Source organism: Rhinolophus sinicus, linkage group LG02, assembly GCF_036562045.2.
Source record: "Rhinolophus sinicus isolate RSC01 linkage group LG02, ASM3656204v1, whole genome shotgun sequence".
In the NCBI taxonomy this organism is placed as follows: Eukaryota; Metazoa; Chordata; class Mammalia; order Chiroptera; family Rhinolophidae; genus Rhinolophus; species Rhinolophus sinicus.
The window spans coordinates 145,920,204-145,932,250 of NC_133752.1; the positions used below are offsets into that span (position 1 = coordinate 145,920,204).

The 12,047-nt window shown below is 35.7% G+C and overlaps 1 protein-coding gene across 1 annotated transcript; it reads left to right on the forward strand.

Annotated features, from left to right (window-relative positions):
• The first annotated feature begins 3,436 nt into the window (after positions 1-3,436).
• LOC141568613 (olfactory receptor 6C2-like) lies at positions 3,437-4,375 on the forward strand. Its single transcript, XM_074318953.1, has one exon. The coding sequence runs from the start codon at positions 3,437-3,439 to the stop codon at positions 4,373-4,375; it is 939 nt and encodes a 312-aa protein (XP_074175054.1).
• Positions 4,376-12,047: the final 7,672 nt, after the last annotated feature.

The window sequence follows — 12,047 nt, forward strand, 5'->3', positions numbered from 1 at the left end:
AAAAGAGCAAGGAAAGGATTTTTTACATAGGAAATATTCTTTTTAGATTAATTATAGGTTTGGTCGTGCAGTGCAACAGTGTCCTAGATGGCTTTGAAAAATGAATATAGAAATATCTTGTGTCATAACCACCCTTCATGTGTTTTCATCTTATCCAGGAAAAAAAGCTTCAAGTGGATAATGAAACTTAGTAAAATTTTAGATAGTGATTTGGGAAAAATTCTTAAGAAAATAAGTATACCGTAAAGGTCTTGATTTCATTGCTTCCAGAGGAATAAGTGTGCTATGAACATATCTGTTCAAAGACTAAATTAAAAAGCATACATTTAAAAAAATATCATGGAAAATTATGTTTTACTTAGACTATATTATTTAAAGAAACTAAAAAATTTGTTATTTTTCAAATACAGATCATGACCATTTAGTAGACTATAAAATCAATTTGGTGATACATTTATTTATTTATTTATTTATTATTTATTAGTTTCAGGTATAGCAAGCAATGTAATAGACATTGACACCAATCACAAAATAATAACTGCCCCCAAACTACTACCCCTCTGACATCATATATAGCTGTTACTATACCATTGACTATATTCCCTATACTGTATTTTACATACCACGAGTATGTATATATATATGTATATCTGTATACATATATATCTATATACATATATATATTTAATTATAGTTGACATTCAATATTATTCTACTTTAGCTTCAAGTGTATAGTGGAGTGGTCAGGCATCTACACAGTGTATGAAGTGATCTGCCTGTTAAGTCTAGTACCCACCTGGCACCCTACATAATCTGTACATTATTGATTATATTCCCCATACTGTATTTCATATGCCCGTCACTATATTGTGAATGCCAATTTGTACTTTCTAATCCCTTCACCTTCTCCCTCATCCCCACCCCCTCCCATCTAGCAACCATCATTTTTTTCTGTATATCTCTGAGTCTATCTCTGTTTTGTTTGCTCATTTATTCTGCTCTTTAGATTCCACATATAAGTGAAATCATATGGTATTTGTCTTTCTTAGTCTGACTTATTTCACTTAGCATAACATTCTCTAGGTCCATCCATGTTGCTGTAAATGGTAAGAGTTCATTCTTTTTTATGGCCAAATAATACTCCATTGTATAAATGTACCACAGGTTCTTTATCCAGTTGTCTATTAATGGGCATTTTGGTTGTTTCCATATCTTGCCTATTGTGCATAGTGCTGCAATAAACATAAGGGTGCAGATATTTTTTTGAATTAGTGTTTTGGATTTTTTTTGGATAGATACACAGAAGTGGAATTGCTGGGTCATAAGGTAGTTCTGTATTCAATATTTTGAACAACCTCCATACTGTTTACCAGAGTGGCTGCACCAATCTGCAATCCCACCAAGAGTGCACGAGGGTTGCCTTTTCTCCACATCCTCGCCAACACTTGTTTGTTGATTTATTGATGACAGCCATTCTGACAGGAGTAAGATGATATCTCATTGTGGTTTTTATATGCATTTCTCTAATGATTAGTGACATTGAGCATCTTTTCATGTGTCTGTTGGCCATCTGTATGTTGTCTTTACAGAAATGTCTCTTCATATTCTCTGCCCATTTTTTAATTGGGTTGTTTGTTTTTTGGTGTTGAGCTGTATGAATATTTTATAAATTTTGGATTTTTTTAGTTTTTTTTTTTTTTCTTCTTAAATTTATTGGGGTGACAATTGTTAGTAAAATTACATAGATTTCAGGTGTACAATTCTGTATTACATCATCTATAAATCCCATTGTGTGTTCATCACCCAGAGTCCGTTCTCCTTCCATCACCATATATTCGATCCCCCTTACCCTCATCTCCCACCCCCCACCCCCCACCCCCCTTACCCTCAGACCAATATCTCTGATGAATACCGATGCAAAAATCCTAAATAAAATTCTAGCAAATCGAATACAACAATGCATTAAAAAGATTATTCATCGTGGTTTTGTTTTTTGATCAGAATATTTTATTTACAAAGACAGTGCAGATATTTCCCATACAGCTTGCACTTTTACTCCTATTATTAACATGTTAACTCCTTATCAGTTGTATCATTGGCAAATATCTTATCCCATTCAGTAGGATGTCTTTTTGTTTTATTGATGGTTTCCTTTTTCGTGAAAAAAACTTTAGTTTGATGTAGTCCCACATGTTTATTTTTTTCTTTTGCTTCCCTTGTCCGAGGGAATATATCAATAAAAATATTACTAAAGGAAATGTCTGCAAATGTACTTCCTATATTTTCTTTTAGGAGTTTTATGGTTTTGGATCTTACATTTAAGTCTTTAATTCATTTTGAATTTATTCTTGTATATGGTGTAAGAAGGTGGTACAGTATCATTTTTTTGCATGTATCTCTCCAGTTTTCCCAGCACCATTTATTAAATAGACTGTTTTTACTTCAATGTAAATCTTGCTTCTATTGTCATAGATTAAATGACCATATAGGCATGGATAAATTTCTGGGCTCTCTATTCTGTTCCATTGATCTATGAGTCTGTTTTTATGCCAATACCATGCTGTTTTGATTACTATAGGCTTGTAGTATGATTTGATGTCAGGTAGTGTGATACCTCTCACTTTGTTCTTATTTCTCAAGATTGAGGTGGCTATTTGGGGTCTTTTATGGTTCCATATAAATTTTAAGATCATTTGTTTAGTTCTGTGGAAAATGTTGTTGGTAATTTGATAGGGATTGTGTTGAACTTATACATTCATTGCCTTTGGTAGTATGGACATTTTAACTATATTAATTCTTCGTATCCATGAGCATGGTATATGTTTCCATTTATTTGTATATTCTTTAAATTCTCTCTTCAATGTCTTATATTTTTCTGAGTACTCGTCTTTTACTCCCTTGGTTAAATTTATTCCTACGCATTTTATTGTTTTTGAAGCAATTGTAAATGGGATTGTTTTCTTAATTTCTCCTTCTGATAGTTTGTTATTGGTGTATGCAAATGCAACTAATTTGTGAATACTAATTATATTTATTTGAAATGAGATAAATTAGAATAGGAAAAAATTAGAGAGCTGGGCATCTAAGTGTTAGCATTTCATTAAAATTGTTGTTTCAGACATATGAAAGTGTGTGTATGTGTGTGCACGCGCACACGCATGTATACACTGGACTGCAATTTAAAATGTATACCTTGCTATATATTGTACTCAAAAATATTTAAATGCCAGGTTTCTAACCTATCAAATGATTATTCAATAGAGCTGAGAGCATGAATTATTTAAAAATATTCATTATCAAGTAAAACATATCCATGTAAAATACATGGCTTAGCTTTTCTAAACAAAATCCCATTGTAAACATTTTTCCCACTGTCTTTTCAAATTTTACCTCCCTCAGTTTTACCATCAAATTGTGCAGAAGTTAGGAGCCAGAAATGAGAAACCATACGTCACTAACCAGCTTCATCCTCTTGGGATTGACAGATGACGCAGAACTGCAGATTCTGATTTTTATATTTCTACTTATCACCTACATGTTGAGTGTAACTGGAAACCTGACCATCATCATCCTCACATTAATGGATTCTCACCTCAAAACTGCAATGTACTTTTTTCTCCAAAATTTTTCCTTCTTAGAAATCTCATTCACTTCTGCCTGCATTCCTAGATTCTTGTACAGTATATCAACACGTGACAGGACTATTACCTATAATGCTTGTGCATGCCAATTATTTTTTACATATCTTTTTGGAGTAGCAGAATTTTTTCTCCTGGCCACCATGTCCTATGATCGATATGTAGCCATCTGCAAACCACTGCATTACATGACTATCATGAACCATAGAGTCTGCAAAAGGCTTATCTTCTGCTGTTGGATAACCACTTTGTTGATCATATTCCCACCACTTATCTTGGGACTGGAACTGGATTTCTGTGACTCTAATGCCATTGACCACTTTGTCTGTGATGCTAACCCTATCCTGAAGATCTCATGCTCAGACACATGGTTCATAGAGCAGATGGTTATTGCGTGCTCTGTGTTGGTCTTCATCATGACTCTCGTGTGTGTGGTTTTGTCCTACATGTATATCATCAGAACGATTCTAAGGTTTCCCTCTGCCCAACAAAGGACAAAAGCCTTTTCCACCTGTTCATCTCACATCATTGTGGTTTCTATCACCTATGGCAGCTGCATCTTTGTCTATATCAAACCTTCAGCAAAAGATGAAATGGCCATTAATAAGGGAGTATCCATACTCACTACTTCCATTTCCCCCATGTTAAACCCATTTATTTATACTCTGAGGAACAAACAAGTGAAACAAGCCTTTCATGACTTAGTCAAACGAATAATATTGCTTTCAAAGAACTAGGGGAGTGTTGAAGTCAGGATCCCTAAGCAATTTTCTTGTTTCTGCCCTATTTTATCTCTTCCTGACCTAGATTTGGCCTTCCATCCAGTAATGACCCTGATCAATTTACACCTTGCGTCTCCTTATAAACCAATCACTTTGAGAATAACTTTTGTTAAGAAAAAATAAGAATAGTTGTTTCCGGAAATCTAAGCATGACCTCACTCTCACCATTCCCTTACCAATGCTGAAAGGGTTTGGAAATTTATCATAAAATATCAGTGCAATAGTGCACATAACTGTTTCAAAACAAAACTACTCAAATAAGGAGATAAATAATATTAAAAAGAATGAATACTATTGCTAAGTGTAACAAGCAATAATTTTCAAAATTGCAAAGAACTTGTATATTTTAAAACAAGGATTGAGTATAAAGATTTAAGATTTCAAAAAAGGCTTACTAAGAAAGAATCTGTACATGAATTAAGTTAAAATGAAGAGCGAAATGCATTGATTATTCCTGGTAAAGAATTGAAATTTGCATTGAAATCACATGAAACAGATTGATACTCATGTACCAATTGAAATATTAAATCTTGGGCTGGCCTGGTGGCTCAGGTGGTTGGAGTGCCATGCTCCTAATGCCGAGGTCAAGGGTTCGATTCCCATATGGGCCAGTGAGCTATGCCCTCTACAGCTAAGATTTTAAACAACGGCTCTCTCTGGAGCTGGGCTGCGGTGAGCTGCTGTGGGCTCCCATGAGTGGCCAGTGGCCAGCGTGAGTGGCCGGCAGCCAGATGCTGTGAGTGGCCGACCCACTGACAACTGGCGATCGACTGCCTCAGCCCGGGGGAATGCAAGACTCAGAATACCAGCGTGGGCTAGGGGCTAGGGACTGAGAATGGCTTGAACTGGATTGGGTGGGGGGAGGCAGAAGAAGGGTGAGAAAAAGAAATGTTAAATCTTGACTATAGAGTATTTAAACCAAGCAAACTGATGACTGCAAGTCCAAGGAAACTAATAGGGATAGAACAGTGTGCAGAAAAAAGAAGGAGAATAGAAGAGGAATACTAATACCAATGAAATGACTTGCTTTTAAAAAATGAAAACCTTACTCCATTCAAGAATCCAAAATATGTACCTGACGATAACCCTCAAAGAAGGATCTGCATTTAATTACTTGTTAAATTTTTCACCAACTTTCACTTTTGTAGTCCAACATATTAAAACTTCCCTTGATCTTTGTTCTCTTACATCAGGCTACTGTTCATATCATGACCTCTGTAGGCAGAAGATTTCCCCACTTTTCAGCTATTCAACCCCCCGCATCTTCCAGTTTAAAAGACATTCTGACAAAAAATTTTTTGCTGACTCATCTTGCTACTTCATCACCAACACAACCATCAAGACTGGATTAGTCCTACTCATCCACACTCGTGCCATTGCTTATCTGCTGCTTTCATCTCTTACCAAACTACAATTTCATGTTACTTGTTTTTATTCGAAACGGTAAATGCCTTGGGGAATGTCTATCTTGTATGGCAAACTCTAGAATGCTTTACGCTTGGCATTTAGAGAAACATTAGTTACATAATAGGTAATCTTCCAACATGGTGATTTCATACTTCAGATAATGCAAAATGAGAATTTATATATGAAAATAAAAAAATACAAAGGTGACATTGGACATTAACTTTTTTTTTTTTTTAAGATTTTTATTGGGGAAGGGGAACAGGACTTTATTGGGGAACAGTGTGTACATCCAGGACTTTTTTCCAAGTCAAGTTGTTGTCCATTTTCAATCTTAGTTGTGAAGGGTGCCGTTCAGCTTCAAGTTGTTCTTTCAGTCTTAGTTGTGGAGGGCGCAGCTCAGCTCCAGGTCCAGTTGCCATTGCTAGTTGCTAGTTGCAGGGGGTGCAGCCCACCATCCCTTGCGGGACTCGAGGAATTGAACTTGCAACCTTGTGGTTGAGAGCCCACTGGCCCATGTGGGAATCGAACCAGCAGCCTTCGGAGTTAGGAGCATGGAGCTCTAACTGCTTGAACTACTAGGCCATCCCTGGACATTAACTTTTGAACTAAAAAGAATGACTATCCTGTTAAAATGTTTATTGTTTATTTTGTGAATGAAATAGTCAGAAGGAAAGTCAAAGTTTATTGAAAATTTATACTGATAAACCTGAACATAACCCTACAAGTTATAGTCATAGTTTACACTGAGAAATGTGGAGAAGTTAAGGTTTAGAAAAGTGAACTATTACTAGCATGTAGTAGAACTAGGATTCAAAGCTAGTTTTATTGATTTTGGAAGAAACTGTTTGTTCAAGTAAATGTATCTGCTTCTCAAGAGGCATCAAGCTGATTTCAAGGAACATCCCAAGAAACACCTTTTAATACTAAAATTGAGCAAAGTTTATATCAAACAATTTACATATGTGAAGGTAAACTTTGATGCATTTAAACACATACCTTATTAATACTATGTTAATAATAGATATTTATTACTGTAATTGGATAAGATACACTAAAACTATTAGATTAATTAAAAAATCATATTACCAATATATAGAAGTAAAGAGCAAGTGGAAATGGAAAAAGAAGTAAAAGCAAGAGAACAGGAAAAAAGAAAAAATGACCTTATAATGTGGATCTTCAACCTCATTGAGGAAAACCTGCCTCCAGGCGTTTTTTTTGAATCATCTGTTCTCTGACAGAGCCTCCTAATGTGAGTCCGTTAAAACACTAGAGGACCCTGCATGAATTTCTCAAAATCTTAGTGCTTGAGAGAAAGGGTCTCCAAATTCAGTGTCCTAGGACAAAAAATGTTTAGTGGCCTTCCAAATTTCAGCCAGACAAAAGCAATGGGGTACGTATCCTGAACCTAGGGCTATGGTTTAACTTCAAATTTCTAAAATAGTTATCTTCTCTGATTCTTTGATTTTGCCATAACCTGTGCTACCAATCCATCAAATGAAACCTAGGCGATATATATACTTTAGTTAAGATTTAATGTTTGTATTTTTTTCTCCATGTGTTAGTTCTTTAGCCTACCTACACTACTAAGGTGAAGGGTGTAGAGTTCAACTTCTGAATATCAATTCCTTAGTGATACAACTTCTGTCACACCACTCTTCTTTGACTTCTTTAACCAAAAGTGAAAATCATTTTCTACACAAGCCTGGTATGTCCTTTAAATATACAGCTTGGTCACAAATGCAAATGGTATCAATGATATTATATTTCTAAATCATAACATGGCTGCTAATTGGTATTATTTAATCACACATTTCCTCGATATGAGTTCTAAACCTTTTGAGAAGTAGACACAGGAGTCAGATAAGTGTCAAGAGTCGCTTTATTCATGATAAATGTAAATTGAAGAATGCAGCTCAGGTGAGAGAGTTTCCTTATTTTGGCTGATTTACTTGCCATATTAGAAGCTGAACGTTTCTGAAATCATTAGGGGAGCTAACTCAGAGGCAAATGGAGGGAGGAAGACAGCATGCCTGCCTTAGAGGTAGCCATTCATGAGTAGTGATTTTATGCCAATCTCAACAAGCAGATGAATTTTGTAGAAAATTCTCTAGTAATCTAGGTTTTTAAACCCTTCTCAAATGGAAAATTTAAAACATCCACAACAGGAGTCAAGATACAATAATTAAAAGACATGAACCCATCATCCAGTTTCCATAATTATCAACATAATAAAATTATTTTTCTCTATCACTCCCCGATCTTTTGTTTTTTTGGCTGGCATTTCACCTTATAGCATTTCATCCATAAATCCATTGCATTTCACCCACAACTTTATCAATAGGTATATCTAACTGATGAGAAAATTTTCTTTTATCTACCATCATGCCATTATCCTACATATCAATATTATCAATGAATCATAATAGGTTCTCATATTCAGTGTGTATTCATATTACTCTGGCTTACATAAGGATTTTTTTCTCTCAATTGTGGTGTTAGAATAAAGATCCAAACAGAATTCACATGTCATATTTTGTTGTAATGCTATTGACAACTTTTTTTGTATTTCCTTACAGTCCTTTCATTTTTTTTTCATAAATGGATGGAAAAATGATGCCATGTGCAGTGTTTAATATCCTTGATTATTTAACTGATTGCATCTTTATGGTATCATTTAACTTGTTACTCTATCACCCAATTTCCTTTTAATGTTAATTAGATTTAATTATTGGTTAGATTTAGATTCATATTTTTAGCAAAGATAGTTGATAGGAGGGGCTGTATGCTTTCTATTGCATCACATCATGAGCCTCATAATGTCTGTTTAACCTACTTAGTAATGCTTAGATTGATTAGTCAATTTCCTTTTAAAATGCTATACACTCATGGATTTTTATTTATTTGATATTTTTCAACCCATTACAGTCATTATTATATTTTTATGCTCAAATTTCAGGGCAGTATTTAGCATACAAATTGGTTCCTGTGTCCTCATATGATTTCTTAGTATTACTTTTTTTGTGTGTGCTTTGTTTCCTTCTGGAACAATGATGTTCCAGGCTCAGTTTGTATGCTTCCTACCCCTAACTTGGAAACAACTCTTTCTTCAAAAAGCACTGGTTCCTCTCAGTGGGAAATTCTATTTAGAAACCACATTCTGCTGCCAGAATTGCTTACAATCTAACATGAATAATGGGCCCCAATTAGTGCCAAAAATTTTACACTGTTTAATTCTACAAGTTTGGTTTCTGCCCTTTCTTTCTCTCTTATCTTTTGTTCCAAGTATAGCCATGCTTTGCATTAAAATCAACTTGGTTAACAAATAGAAAAAAATATCCTACTGACTTTCTGAATATTTAGCCTGTATTGCAATCATTACCAGTTACATAACCAAAGACTCTATTACTGGAGTAGAACATTAAAGTTTAATTTAGCATTCTATGGCAAAATAATTATTACATTCAAACAAGGAACATTTTAGATAGAGAAAATAGCTTTATTTAATCAGGAAAAATCTGTGCATTACAGTGTAATTCAACTCAGTGGCATAGGTAGACATCTCTTTCAGAAAATCTAAATTTTAGAATTTTAATTAAAAATATTTTCATTCGAATTCCCAGGTAAGATGGTGGAGTATGTAAATGTCATGCTTGTCTTCTTTCAAAACCACATCAAAATTACAGCTAAACTATAGAACAACCGTCATTGAGAATCACCTGATGTATAGCTGAACTGAAGACCTACAACTAAGGACATACAGAAGAAGCCACCTCACACTGGTAGGCGGGACAGAGCCACGGAATGAGCTGTTCCCATGCTCACTTGTGACCATTAAAAATCGGGAGGGATATCTTGGGTGTGGAAGTGCCCCCCAGAGGAGTGAGGGATCCCAGTCCTACACCAGGCTTCGAAACAGAGGGTTCCAGTGCTGAGGAGACAAACTTCCAGAACTTCTGACTATGAAACAAGCGGTGATTGCAGCTGAGTGAGACGGAGGCTGCTGCACTTCCACGTGGTTCTCTTAAAGGGCCCATGCACAGACTTACTTGCTGACAGGCTCACTAGCTCTGAGCTCTAGTGCTGGGGAGCAGCTTGAAAAGCTCCAGGGACATACGGGGAGTAATTGAATTGTTTGGCTTCAGGGTGAGGGCTGGCAGGGCACGTTTCTTCTGGACAAAACAGCTGGCAGAAGCCATTGTTTCTTTGTTGAACCCTCTGCCCTCCTGGCATGCAGCTGCAGGCGGCCGCCATATCTGAGTCTCCATTAACCTGGCTAACGCTGTTTGTTCACTCCACCCTGGTGGTTCCCTGAGGTCCTGTTTCACCCATAAGACTGTCAGCCTGTTTCTTAACAGAAAATTTGTAGGCCAAAAGGGATTGTCATGAAACATTCAAAGCAATGAAAAGCAAGACCTACAACCAAGACTATTCTACCCAGCAAAGCTATCATTTAGAATTGAAGGACAAATAAATAGCTTCCCAGATAAGAACAAGCTAAACAAGTTCATCACCACCAAAGCAGTATTTCAAGGAATCTTAGAGGGACTTCTTTAAGACAAAAACAAAAACAATAAAAAATATGAATAATAAAATGGCAATAACTGTATCAACAATCACTTTAAATGTAAATGGTTAAAGACAACAAGGGAATCTTAAAGCAACAGGAGAAAAGCAGCCTGGGTGTCCATCGATGGATGAATGGATAAAAAAGAAGTGGTACATATATACAATGGAATATTGCTCAGCCATGGAAAGGAAAATAGGTTCTTGCCATCTTCAATGACATGGATGGACCTGGAGACTATTGTGCTGAGTGGAGTGTCAGACTGAGGAAGACACATGCAATGTGATTTAGCTTATATGTGGAATCTAAAGAACAAAATAAACAAACAAAACAGGAACAATCTCATAGATACAGAAAACATTTTGATGGTTCCCAGACAGGAGTGAGGTTGGGGATTCATGGAAAAGGGGATGGGATTAAGAAGTATAAATTGGTTGTTATGCAGCAGTCATGGACATGCATGGTATAGTAGAAAGGATTGTCAATAATATTGTAACAACTATGTATTGTGTTATATTGGTACTAGATTTCTTGGGGTGATAGATGGGAGGGGGGCTGCGGGGCAGGGTGGAAAAGGTGAAGGGATTAAGAAGTACAAATTGGTAGTTACAAAATAGTCATGAGGATGTAAAGTAAAGCATAGGGAATATAGTCAATAATACGGTAATAACTATATATAATGATAAGTGGGTACTACACTAGTCAGGGGGATCACTTTTTAAATTCGGCCGTTCGAGCCTTTGATTTTATGAATTTGACTACTTTTGATACCTCATGTAAGTGGAATCTTAAAATACTTGTCCTTCAGTGTCTGGCTTATTTCACTTAGCATAATGTCTTTAAGGTCCATGCCTGTTGTTGCATATTGCAGAATTTCCTACTGGAACCCCTCCCCCGTTCTGAGTCAAGCTGTTGTTCTCAGTCTAGTTGTGGAGGGCGCAGCTCACTAGCCCATGTGGGAATCAAACCGGCAGCCCTGTTGCCCAGAGCTTGCGCTCTAACTAATAGAGCCACCATCCGCCCCACTGAGAGACTTTTAAATTAAAAAATTAAGGGAAAATATGTGAGACACAAAGAATGAGGAAAATATTATTTACAGAGAAACAACATATGGAAAAGACTAAACATGAAAGCAGAGGGGAAAAGCAGGTTCAAGTTTCTGAAGCCTGAAGTGTAGTGGGATTAGGGAAATAGTTACAGATGATGAACTGTATGAGCTTCTTTTTTTGGAGTAAATGTGGTAAACAGTTAGTGTTCTTCCAATATATAACTTTTTATATCATAAATGGTGCAATCCCTTTATTGCAACTTTTCATATTCCTTTGGAAAACTTTTTTGTTTCCAAGCTACATTTATTTCTTGGATTTCTTTAACTTCAGTTTTTTGCATGTGTTTGCTTATTTTAGAGACATTCTATGTTGGCATTTCAGTATATGTGTCTACATCTGGCAAATGTTTTTGCAATACCAAAATATTTAAATTTCTCAAAATAATTATTATCTATTTTTTCCATCTTCCCATTAACTTCATGTATTTTTTGGAGAAAAGCTTATGACATTTAAAAGTTTTGGTTATTACCAATTTGCTCTGATACAAATCTTATATTCAAGTTTTAGTATTTTAGATGTTTTTCCATAATTATGAGGTTTATAT

Excerpts from the sequence above, each read along its gene's own strand:
- LOC141568613 (XM_074318953.1), top strand. The coding sequence starts at position 3,437 with ATGAGAAACCATACGTCACTAACCAGCTTCATCCTCTTGGGATTGACA.